The sequence below is a fragment of the Echiichthys vipera genome (assembly GCF_963691815.1).
Source record: "Echiichthys vipera genome assembly, chromosome: 22".
NCBI classification, from domain to species: Eukaryota; Metazoa; Chordata; class Actinopteri; order Perciformes; family Trachinidae; genus Echiichthys; species Echiichthys vipera.
The window spans coordinates 32,501-45,000 of NC_139847.1; the positions used below are offsets into that span (position 1 = coordinate 32,501).

General features: G+C 44.8%; 1 protein-coding gene across 1 annotated transcript in view; it reads right to left on the minus strand.

Moving 5' to 3' along the window:
• The window catches only part of LOC310963857 (retinal guanylyl cyclase 2-like), a gene marked incomplete at both ends in the record, with an annotated part of 38,358 nt that overhangs the window by 13,339 nt on the left and 12,519 nt on the right, over window positions 1-12,500 (minus strand). The window contains 6 exons of the mRNA XM_083936802.1: window positions 763-926; window positions 1,008-1,156; window positions 1,369-1,512; window positions 3,753-3,906; window positions 7,117-7,293; window positions 11,674-11,757. Coding sequence (XP_083792928.1) covers window positions 763-926; window positions 1,008-1,156; window positions 1,369-1,512; window positions 3,753-3,906; window positions 7,117-7,293; window positions 11,674-11,757 — 872 coding nt within the window. The remainder of the gene's footprint in view (window positions 1-762; window positions 927-1,007; window positions 1,157-1,368; window positions 1,513-3,752; window positions 3,907-7,116; window positions 7,294-11,673; window positions 11,758-12,500) is intronic.

The window sequence follows — 12,500 nt, forward strand, 5'->3', positions numbered from 1 at the left end:
ATCTCTGTATCTTTGTCTCTCTGTCTCTTTGTCTCTGTCTCTCTGTCTCTCTGTATCTTTGTATCTCTGTCTCTTTGTCTCTTTGTCTCTGTCTCTCTGTATCTCTGTATCTCTGTATCTTTGTCTCCGTCTCTCCGACTCTTTGTCTCTGTCTCTCTGTATCTTTGTCTCTGTATCTTTGTCTCTGTATCTTTGTCTCCGTCTCTCTGTATCTTTGTCTCTGTCTCTTTGTCTCTGTGTCTCTGTCTCTTTGTCTCCGTCTCTCTGTCTCTTTGTCTCCGTCTCTCTGACTCTTTGTCTCTTTGTCTCTGTCTCTCTGTATCTCTGTCTCTCTGTATCTTTGTATCTCTGTCTCTTTGTCTCCGTCTCTCTGTCTCTTTGTCTCTCTGTATCTCTGTATCTCTGTATCTTTGTCTCTGTATCTCTGTCTCTCTGTCTCTCTGTATCTTTGTCTCTGTATCTCTGTATCTCTGTATCTATGTCTCTCTGTATCTTTGTCTCTGTATCTCTGTATCTTTGTCTCTCTGTCTCTTTGTCTCTCTGCATCTCTGTATCTTTGTCTCTGTCTCTCTGTATCTCTGTCTCTCTGTATCTTTGTCTCTGTATCTTTGTCTCTGTCTTTCTGTACCTTTGTCTCTGTCTCTCTGTATCTCTGTCTCTGTCTCTCTGTATCTCTGTCTCTGTATCTTTGTCTCTCTGTATCTCTGTATCTTTGTCTCTGTATCTTTGTCTCTGTCTCAGTGTTGAGGACGTGCGTCTCACTTGGGCAGCAGCTGTCCGATCAGCTTATCCGTCTTGTTTCTCTCCACCTCCAGTTCGTCCGTCCGCTCTCTGATCAGATCTTCCAGGTTGGAGCTGTACTGCTCCAGCATCCGCAGCATGGAGTCGATGATGTTCGCCCTCTTCCCTCTGTTGATGCCCCGAAACTGAACCAACACAAGGACACGGGACACGGTCACACACACTCAGGTCCCGGCAGCGGCAGCAGGCGGCGGCGCTCGTCTCACCTGTTTGAAAATGTCGTCAAAGCTCGGCCTCTTACTCGGATCTTCATTCCAACAATCCTTCATCAGACCGAGACACTCAGACGGAGCCTCGTCCACCGAGACCTGCGGTCTGCAGAGAGGAGGGGGCTGCTTCAACCGCTCCAGGATCTCTGAGAGACAGACAGGTGAGAGACAGACAGGTGAGAGACAGACAGGTGAGAGACAGACAGGTGAGAGACAGACAGGTGAGAGACAGACAGGTGAGAGAGAGACAGGTGAGAGACAGACAGGTGAGAGACAGACAGGTCCAAAGACAGACAGGTGAGAAAAAGACAGGTGAGACAGAAGGACAGGTGCACAGACAGACAGGTGCATGTCTCACCGTGGGCGGGCATGTCCATCATGGCGTACGGCAGCGTCCGTGAGATCACTTCCTGTATGATGATGGAGAAACTGAAGACGTCTCCAGCAAAAGAACCTCCTCGAACTGGACTCCTCAAGAGTTCAGGAGATGTCCACAGCAGCTCTGAGAGACAGACAGGCAGGTAGAGAGACAGACAGGTAAACAGACAGGCAGGTAGAGAGACGGACAGGCATGTAGAGAGACAGACAGGCAGGTAGAGAGACAGACAGGTAAACAGACAGGCAGGTAAACAGACAGGCATGTAGAGAGACAGACAGGTAAACAGACAGGCAGGTAGAGAGACAGACAGGCATGTAGAGAGACAGACAGGCAGGTAGAGAGACAGACAGGTAAACAGACAGGCAGGTAGAGAGACAGACAGGCATGTAGAGAGACAGACAGGCAGGTAGAGAGACAGACAGGTAAACAGACAGGCAGGTAGAGAGACAGACAGGCAGCTAGAGAGACAGACGGGTAAACAGACAGACATGTAGAGAGACAGACAGGTAAACAGACAGGCAGGTAGAGAGAAAGACAGGCATGTAGAGAGACAGACAGGCAGGTAGAGAGACAGACAGGTAAACAGACAGGCAGGTAGAGAGACAGACAGGCAGCTAGAGAGACAGACGGGTAAACAGACAGGCAGGTAGAGAGACAGACAGGCAGGTAGAGAGACAGACAGGTAAACAGACAGGCATGTAGAGAGACAGACAGGCAGGTAGAGAGACAGACAGGTAGATTTATGATGGCTTTTGAACTGTTTTTACGGTTTACCTCTGGCTGTGGTCTCTACCTTCTCCGTATGTAAACACATCACGTTTGTTAGGATGGAGCTGAACTGTTTTTACGGTTTACCTCTGGCTGTGGTCTCTACCTTCTCCGTATGTAAACACATCACGTTTGTAAGGATGGAGTTGAACTGTTTTTACGGTTTACCTCTGGCTGTGGTCTCTACCTTCTCCGTATGTAAACACATCACGTTTGTAAGGATGGAGCTGAACTGTTTTTACGGTTTACCTCTGGCTGTGGTCTCTACCTTCTCCGTATGTAAACACATCACGTTTGTTAGGATGGAGCTGAACTGTTTTTACGGTTTACCTCTGGCTGTGGTCTCTACCTTCTCCGTATGTAAACAGATCACGTTTGTAAGGATGGAGTTGAACTGTTTTTACGGTTTACCTCTGGCTGTGGTCTCTACCTTCTCCGTATGTAAACACATCACGTTTGTAAGGATGGAGCTGAACTGTTTTTACGGTTTACCTCTGGCTGTGGTCTCTACCTTCTCCGTATGTAAACAGATCACGTTTGTTAGGATGGAGCTGAACTGTTTTTACGGTTTACCTCTGGCTGTGGTCTCTACCTTCTCCGTATGTAAACACATCACGTTTGTTAGGATGGAGCTGAACTGTTTTTACGGTTTACCTCTGGCTGTGGTCTCTACCTTCTCCGTATGTAAACACATCACGTTTGTTAGGATGGAGCTGAACTGTTTTTACGGTTTACCTCTGGCTGTGGTCTCTACCTTCTCCGTATGTAAACACATCACGTTTGTAAGGATGGAGCTGAACTGTTTTTACGGTTTACCTCTGGCTGTGGTCTCTACCTTCTCCGTATGTAAACACATCACGTTTGTAAGGATGGAGCTGAACTGTTTTTACGGTTTACCTCTGGCTGTGGTCTCTACCTTCTCCGTATGTAAACACATCACGTTTGTAAGGATGGAGCTGAACTGTTTTACGGTTTACCTCTGGCTGTGGTCTCTACCTTCTCCGTATGTAAACACATCACGTTTGTAAGGATGGAGCTGAACTGTTTTTACGGTTTACCTCTGGCTGTGGTCTCTACCTTCTCCGTATGTAAACACATCACGTTTGTAAGGATGGAGCTGAACTGTTTTTACGGTTTACCTCTGGCTGTGGTCTCTACCTTCTCCGTATGTAAACACATCACGTTTGTAAGGATGGAGCTGAACTGTTTTTACGGTTTACCTCTGGCTGTGGTCTCTACCTTCTCCGTATGTAAACACATCACGTTTGTTAGGATGGAGCTGAACTGTTTTTACGGTTTACCTCTGGCTGTGGTCTCTACCTTCTCCGTATGTAAACAGATCACGTTTGTTAGGATGGAGTTGAACTGTTTTTACGGTTTACCTCTGGCTGTGGTCTCTACCTTCTCCGTATGTAAACACATCACGTTTGTTAGGATGGAGCTGAACTGTTTTTACGGTTTACCTCTGGCTGTGGTCTCTACCTTCTCCGTATGTAAACAGATCACGTTTGTTAGGATGGAGCTGAACTGTTTTTACGGTTTACCTCTGGCTGTGGTCTCTACCTTCTCCGTATGTAAACACATCACGTTTTTACCTTGGGGGTCCTCAGGAAGTCTGATGCCCTCAGAGTGAAGGATCATGGGAAGTCCATAGTCTGTGATTTTCAAGACAAAGCGTCCGTCGACTAAACAGTTGGTGGACTTCAGACGTCCGTGACTTAAACCTCGGAGGTGAAGGTACTTCATCCCCTGAAACAACGTAAACACGCGAACAAAGATTCAAATCAGTCAGTGAGAGACACCGCAAGTGTCACTTTCTACCAGTGTCAGTAGTTTCAGTGTCAGTAGTTTCAGTATCAGTGGTTTCAGTGTCAGTAGTTTCAGTGTCAGTGGTTTCAGTGTCAGTGGTTTCAGTGTCAGTAGTTTCAGTGTCAGTGGTTTCAGTGTCAGTAGTTTCAGTGTCAGTGGTTTCAGTGTCAGTAGTTTCAGTGTCAGTAGTTTCAGTGTCAGTAGTTTCAGTATCAGTGGTTTCAGTGTCAGTGGTTTCAGTGTCAGTAGTTTCAGTGTCAGTAGTTTCAGTGTCAGTAGTTTCAGTGTCAGTAGTTTCAGTGTCAGTAGTTTCAGTGTCAGTAGTTTCAGTGTCAGTGGTTTCAGTATCAGTGGTTCAGTGTCAGTGGTTTCAGTGTCAGTGGTTTCAGTGTCAGTGGTTTCAGTGTCAGTAGTTTCAGTGTCAGTAGTTTCAGTGTCAGTAGTTTCAGTGTCAGTGGTTTCAGTGTCAGTGGTTTCAGTGTCAGTAGTTTCAGTGTCAGTGATTTCAGTGTCAGTGGTTTCAGTGTCAGTGGTTTCAGTGTCAGTAGTTTCAGTGTCAGTAGTTTCAGTGTCAGTGGTTTCAGTGTCAGTAGTTTCAGTGTCAGTGGTTTCAGTGTCAGTAGTTTCAGTGTCAGTGGTTTCAGTGTCAGTGGTTTCAGTGTCAGTAGTTTCAGTGTCAGTAGTTTCAGTGTCAGTGGTTTCAGTGTCAGTAGTTTCAGTGTCAGTGGTTTCAGTGTCAGTAGTTTCAGTGTCAGTAGTTTCAGTGTCAGTGGTTTCAGTGTCAGTAGTTTCAGTGTCAGTAGTTTCAGTGTCAGTAGTTTCAGTGTCAGTGGTTTCAGTGTCAGTAGTTTCAGTGTCAGTGGTTTCAGTGTCAGTAGTTTTAGTGTCAGTGGTTTCAGTGTCAGTAGTTTCAGTGTCAGTGGTTTCAGTGTCAGTGGTTTCAGTGTCAGTGGTTTCAGTGTCAGTGGTTTCAGTGTCAGTAGTTTCAGTGTCAGTAGTTTCAGTGTCAGTGGTTTCAGTGTCAGTAGTTTCAGTGTCAGTGGTTTCAGTGTCAGTGGTTTCAGTGTCAGTAGTTTCAGTGTCAGTGGTTTCAGTGTCAGTGGTTTCAGTGTCAGTAGTTTCAATGTCAGTGGTTTCAGTGTCAGTAGTTTCAGTGTCAGTAGTTTCAGTGTCAGTGGTTTCAGTGTCAGTGGTTTCAGTGTCAGTAGTTTCAGTGTCAGTGGTTTCAGTGTCAGTAGTTTCAGTGTCAGTGGTTTTAGTGTCAGTAGTTTCAGTGTCAGTGGTTTCAGTGTCAGTAGTTTCAGTGTCAGTAGTTTCAGTGTCAGTGGTTTCAGTGTCAGTAGTTTCAGTGTCAGTGGTTTCAGTGTCAGTAGTTTCAGTGTCAGTGGTTTCAGTGTCAGTAGTTTCAGTGTCAGTGGTTTCAGTCTCAGTAGTTTCAGTGTCAGTAGTTTCAGTGTCAGTAGTTTCAGTGTCAGTGGTTTCAGTGTCACTAGTTTCAGTGTCAGTAGTTTCAGTGTCAGTAGTTTCAGTGTCAGTAGTTTCAGTGTCAGTAGTTTCAGTGTCAGTGGTTTCAGTGTCAGTAGTTTCAGTGTCAGTGGTTTCAGTGTCAGTGGTTTCAGTGTCAGTAGTTTCAGTGTCAGTGGTTTCAGTGTCAGTAGTTTCAGTGTCAGTAGTTTCAGTGTCAGTGGTTTCAGTGTCAGTAGTTTCAGTGTCAGTGGTTTCAGTGTCAGTGGTTCAGTGTCAGTGGTTTCAGTGTCAGTAGTTTCAGTGTCAGTAGTTTCAGTGTCAGTGGTTTCAGTGTCAGTAGTTTCAGTGTCAGTGGTTTCAGTGTCAGTAGTTTCAGTGTCAGTGGTTTCAGTGTCAGTGGTTTCAGTGTCAGTAGTTTCAGTGTCAGTAGTTTCAGTGTCAGTGGTTTCAGTGTCAGTAGTTTCAGTGTCAGTAGTTTCAGTGTCAGTGGTTTCAGTGTCAGTGGTTTCAGTGTCAGTAGTTTCAGTGTCAGTAGTTTCAGTGTCAGTGGTTTCAGTGTCAGTGGTTTCAGTGTCAGTAGTTTCAGTGTCAGTGGTTTCAGTGTCAGTAGTTTCAGTGTCAGTAGTTTCAGTGTCAGTGGTTTCAGTGTCAGTGGTTTCAGTGTCAGTAGTTTCACTGTCAGTAGTTTCAGTGTCAGTAGTTTCAGTGTCAGTGGTTTCAGTGTCAGTGGTTTCAGTGTCAGTGGTTTCAGTGTCAGTGGTTTCAGTGTCAGTAGTAGTGTCAGTAGTAGTAGTGTCAGTAGTAGTAGTGTCAGTAGTAGTAGTGTCAGTAGCAGTAGTAGTAGTGTCAGTAGTAGTAGTGTCAGTAGTAGTAGTGTCAGTAGTAGTAGCAGTAGTGTCAGTAGTAGTAGTGTCAGTAGTAGTAGTGTCAGTAGTAGTAGTGTCAGTAGTAGTAGTGTCAGTAGTAGTAGTAGTAGTGTCAGTAGCAGTAGTAGTAGTGTCAGTAGTAGTAGTGTCAGTAGTAGTAGTGTCAGTAGTAGTAGTGTCAGTAGTAGTAGTAGTAGTGTCAGTAGCAGTAGTAGTAGTGTCAGTAGTAGTAGTGTCAGTAGTAGTAGTGTCAGTAGTAGTAGCAGTAGTGTCAGTAGTAGTAGTGTCAGTAGTAGTAGTAGTAGTGTCAGTAGCAGTAGTAGTAGTGTCAGTAGTAGTAGTGTCAGTAGTAGTAGTGTCAGTAGTAGTAGCAGTAGTGTCAGTAGTAGTAGTGTCAGTAGTAGTAGTAGCAGTAGTAGTAGTGTCAGTAGTAGTAGTAGTAGTGTCAGTAGTAGTAGTGTCAGTAGTAGTAGTGTCAGTAGTAGTAGTAGTAGTAGTAGTAGTGTCAGTAGCAGTAGTAGTAGTGTCAGTAGTAGTAGTAGTAGTATCAGTAGTAGTAGTGTCAGTAGTAGTAGTGTCAGTAGTAGTAGTGTCAGTAGTATCAGTAGTAGTGTCAGTAGTAGTAGTAGCAGTAGTAGTAGTATTAGTACCTTGATGAGGTCCATGAGCAGGGAGGACTTGAACATCCAGTCCAGCCTCATGTCCCCGTCCTCATGTCTCAGTAGTAGTGTCAGTAGTAGTGTCAGTAGTAGTAGTGTCAGTAGTAGTAGTGTCAGTAGTAGTAGTGTCAGTAGTAGTATTAGTACTGCAGTAGTACCTTGATGAGGTCCATGAGCAGGGAGGACTTGAACATCCAGTCCAGCCTCATGTCCCCGTCAGCCAGCATGTCGGCCAGACTCCCCCGGGGACAGTGTTCCACCACCAGAGCGAAGATCCCCGAGTCCATGAAGAGTCCCAGGTACAGGTTCAGGTTCTCGTGCCGCATCTCCCTCAGCTGCAGACAGACAGGCACCAGGTCAACAGGGTTTCTACTGTGTTTCTATTGTGTTTCTATTGTTTCTATTGTGTTTCTATTGTGTTTCTATTGTGTCTCCATGAAGAGTCCCAGGTACAGGTTCAGGTTCTCGTGCCGCATCTCCCTCAGCTGCAGACAGACAGGCACCAGGTCAACAGGGTTTCTATTGTTTCTATTGTGTTTCTATTGTTTCTATTGTGTTTCTATTGTTTCTACTGTTTCTATTGTGTTTCTATTGTGTCTCCATGAAGAGTCCCAGGTACAGGTTCAGGTTCTCGTGCCGCATCTCCCTCAGCTGGAGAGACAGACAGGCACCAGGTCAACAGGGTTTCTATTGTTTCTATTGTGTTTCTATTGTGTTTCTATTGTCTCTACTGTGTTTCTATTGTGTCTCCATGAAGAGTCCCAGGTACAGGTTCAGGTTCTCGTGCCGCATCTCCCTCAGCTGGAGAGACAGACAGGAGGTCAACAGGGTTTCTATTGTTTTTCTATTGTTTCTATTGTTTCTATTGTGTTTCTACTGTTTCTATTGTGTTTCTACTGTTTCTATTGTGTTTCTACTGTTTCTATTGTTTTTCTACTGTTTCTATTGTGTTTCTACTGTTTCTATTGTGTTTCTACTGTTTCTATTGTGTTTCTACTGTTTCTATTGTGTTTCTACTGTCTCTACCGTGTCTCTACTGTGACTCTACTGTGTCTCTACTGTGTCTCTACTGTGACTCTACTGTGTCTCTACTGTGACTCTACTGTGACTCTACTGTGTCTCTACTGTGACTCTACTGTGACTCTACTGTGTCTCTACTGTGACTCTACTGTGACTCTACTGTGACTCTACTGTGTCTCTACTGTGTCTCTACTGTGACTCTACTGTGACTCTACTGAGACTCTACTGTGTCTCTACTGTGACTCTACTGTGACTCTACTGTGTCTCTATTGAGACTCTACTGTGACTCTACTGTAACTCTACTGTGACTCTACTGTGACTCTACTCAGACTCTACTGTGTCTCTACTGTGACTCTACTGTGACTCTACTGTGTCTCTACTGTGACTCTACTGTGACTCTACTGTGTCTCTACTGTGTCTCTACTGTGACTCTACTGAGACTCTACTGTGTCTCTATTGAGACTCTACTGTGACTCTACTGTAACTCTACTGTGACTCTACTGTGACTCTACTCAGACTCTACTGTGTCTCTACTGTGACTCTACTGTGTCTCTACTGTGTCTCTACTGTGACTCTACTGTGACTCTACTGTGTCTCTACTGTGACTCTACTGAGACTCTACTGTGTCTCTACTGTGTCTCTACCGTGTCTCTATTGAGACTCTACTGTGTCTCTACTGTGACTCTACTGTGTCTCTACTGTGACTCTACTGTGTCTCTATTGTGACTCTACTGAGACTCTACTGTGTCTCTACTGTGACTCTACTGTGACTCTACTGTGTCTCTACTGTGACTCTACTGTGACTCTACTGTGACTCTACTGAGACTCTACTGTGTCTCTATTGAGACTCTACTGTGTCTCTACTGTGACTCTACTGTGTCTCTACTGTGTCTCTACTGTGACTCTACTGAGACTCTACTGTGTCTCTATTGAGACTCTACTGTGACTCTACTGTAACTCTACTGTGACTCTACTGTGACTCTACTCAGACTCTACTGTGACTCTACTGAGACTCTACTGTGACTCTACTGTGACTCTACTGTGTCTCTACTGTGACTCTACTGTGTCTCTACTGTGACTCTACTGTGTCTCTACTGTGTCTCTACTGTGACTCTACTGTGACTCTACTGTGTCTCTACTGTGACTCTACTGAGACTCTACTGTGTCTCTACTGTGTCTCTACCGTGTCTCTATTGTGTCTCTACTGTGACTCTACTGTGTCTCTACTGTGACTCTACTGTGACTCTACTGTGACTCTACTGTGTCTCTACTGTGACTCTACTGTGTCTCTACTGTGACTCTACTGTGACTCTACTGTGTCTCTACTGTGTCTCTACTGTGACTCTACTGTGTCTCTACTGTGACTCTACTGAGACTCTACTGTGTCTCTACTGTGTCTCTACTGTGACTCTACTGTGTCTCTACTGTGTCTCTACTGTGTCTCTACTGTGACTCTACTGTGACTCTACTGTGTCTCTACTGAGACTCTACTGTGACTCTACTGTGACTCTACTGTGTCTCTACTGTGACTCTACTGTGTCTCTACTGTCTCTACTGAGACTCTACTGTGACTCTACTGTGACTCTACTGTGACTCTATTGTGTCTCTACTGTGACTCTACTGTGACTCTACTGTGTCTCTACTGTGACTCTACTGTGACTCTACTGTGACTCTACTGAGACTCTACTGTGTCTCTACTGTGACTCTACTGTGACTCTACTGTGTCTCTACTGTGACTCTACTGTGACTCTACTGTGACTCTACTGAGACTCTACTGTGTCTCTATTGAGACTCTACTGTGTCTCTACTGTGACTCTACTGTGACTCTACTGTGTCTCTACTGTGTCTCTACTGTGACTCTACTGAGACTCTACTGTGTCTCTATTGAGACTCTACTGTGACTCTACTGTAACTCTACTGTGACTCTACTGTGACTCTACTCAGACTCTACTGTGACTCTACTGAGACTCTACTGTGTCTCTACTGTGACTCTACTGTGACTCTACTGTGTCTCTACTGTGACTCTACTGTGTCTCTACTGTGACTCTACTGTGTCTCTACTGTGACTCTACTGTGTCTCTACTGTGTCTCTACTGTGACTCTACTGTGACTCTACTGTGTCTCTACTGTGACTCTACTGAGACTCTACTGTGTCTCTACTGTGTCTCTACCGTGTCTCTATTGTGTCTCTACTGTGACTCTACTGTGTCTCTACTGTGACTCTACTGTGACTCTACTGTGACTCTACTGTGTCTCTACTGTGACTCTACTGTGTCTCTACTGTGACTCTACTGTGTCTCTACTGTGACTCTACTGTGACTCTACTGTGTCTCTACTGTGTCTCTACTGTGACTCTACTGTGTCTCTACTGTGACTCTACTGAGACTCTACTGTGTCTCTACTGTGTCTCTACTGTGACTCTACTGTGTCTCTACTGTGACTCTACTGTGACTCTACTGTGTCTCTACTGTGACTCTACTGTGACTCTACTGTGACTCTACTGTGACTCTACTGTGACTCTACTGTGTCTCTACTGTGACTCTACTGTGACTCTACTGAGACTCTACTGTGTCTCTACTGTGACTCTACTGTGTCTCTACTGTGTCTCTACTGTGACTCTACTGTGTCTCTACTGTCTCTACTGTGACTCTACTGAGACTCTACTGTGACTCTACTGTGTCTCTACTGTGACTCTACTGTGACTCTACTGTGACTCTACTGTGTCTCTACTGTGACTCTACTGTGACTCTACTGAGACTCTACTGTGTCTCTACTGTGACTCTACTGTGACTCTACTGTGTCTCTACTGTGTCTCTACTGTGTTTCTACTGTGACTCTACTGTGACTCTACTGTGTCTCTACTGTGTCTCTACTGTGACTCTACTGTGACTCTACTGTGACTCTACTGTGTCTCTACTGTGACTCTACTGTGACTCTACTGTGTCTCTACTGTGACTCTACTGTGTCTCTACTGTGACTCTACTGTGTCTCTACTGTGTCTCTACTGTGACTCTACTGAGACTCTACTGAGACTCTACTGTGACTCTACTGTGACTCTACTGTGTCTCTACTGTGACTCTACTGTGTCTCTACTGTGACTCTACTGTGACTCTACTGTGACTCTACTGTGTCTCTACTGTGACTCTACTGTGTCTCTACTGTGACTCTACTGTGACTCTACTGTGACTCTACTGTGACTCTACTGTGACTCTACTGTGTCTCTACTGTGACTCTACTGTGTCTCTACTGTGTCTCTACTGTGACTCTACTGAGACTCTACTGAGACTCTACTGTGACTCTACTGTGACTCTACTGTGTCTCTACTGTGACTCTACTGTGTCTCTACTGTGACTCTACTGTGACTCTACTGAGACTCTACTGAGACTCTACTGTGACTCTACTGTGACTCTACTGTGTCTCTACTGTGACTCTACTGTGTCTCTACTGTGACTCTACTGTGACTCTACTGTGTCTCTACTGTGACTCTACTGAGACTCTACTGTGACTCTACTGTGACTCTACTGTGACTCTACTGTGACTCTACTGTGACTCTACTGTGTCTCTACTGTGACTCTACTGTGTCTCTACTGTGACTCTACTGTGTCTCTACTGTGACTCTACTGTGTCTCTACTGTGACTCTACTGAGACTCTACTGTGACTCTACTGTGACTCTACTGTGACTCTACTGTGTCACCTGGCTGAACAGACTCTGCGTCTGCTGGTTCAGAGCCGTTATCGTCTTTTCTGTTGGAATTTTCTTCAGCCACACCCAGTCGCCCTGGCAACAAGGAGACCAATCAGAGCCCAGGGTCAGGTAAACAGGTAAACAGATAAACAGATAAACATGTAAACAGACAGGTAAACAGGTAAACAGGTACACAGGTAAACAGGTAAACAGACAGGTAAACAGGTAAACAGGTACACAGGTAAACAGGTAAACAGACAGGTACACAGGTAAACAGGTACACAGGTACACAGGTAAACAGGTAAACAGGTACACAGGTAAACATGTGAACAGGTAAACAGGTAAACAGGTAAACAGACAGGTAAACAGGTACACAGGTAAACAGGTAAACAGACAGGTACACAGGTAAACAGGTAAACAGACAGGTAAACAGGTGAACAGGTTCACATGTAAACAGGTAAACAGGTAAACAGGTAAACAGGTACACAGGTAAACAGGTAAACAGGTAAACAGACAGGTAAACAGGTAAACAGGTAAACATGTAAACAGGTACACAGGTAAACAGGTAAACAGGTAAACAGGTAAACAGGTACACAGGTAAACAGGTAAACAGGTAAACAGGTAAACATGTAAACAGGTACACAGGTACACAGGTGAACAGGTACACAGGTAAACATGTATACAGGTAATCAGGTACACATGTAAACAGGTAAACAGGTAAACAGGTAAACAGGTAAACAGGTACACATGTAAACAGGTAAACAGGTACACAGATAAACATGTAAACAGGTACACAGGTAAACATGTATACAGGTAAACAGGTACACATGTAAACA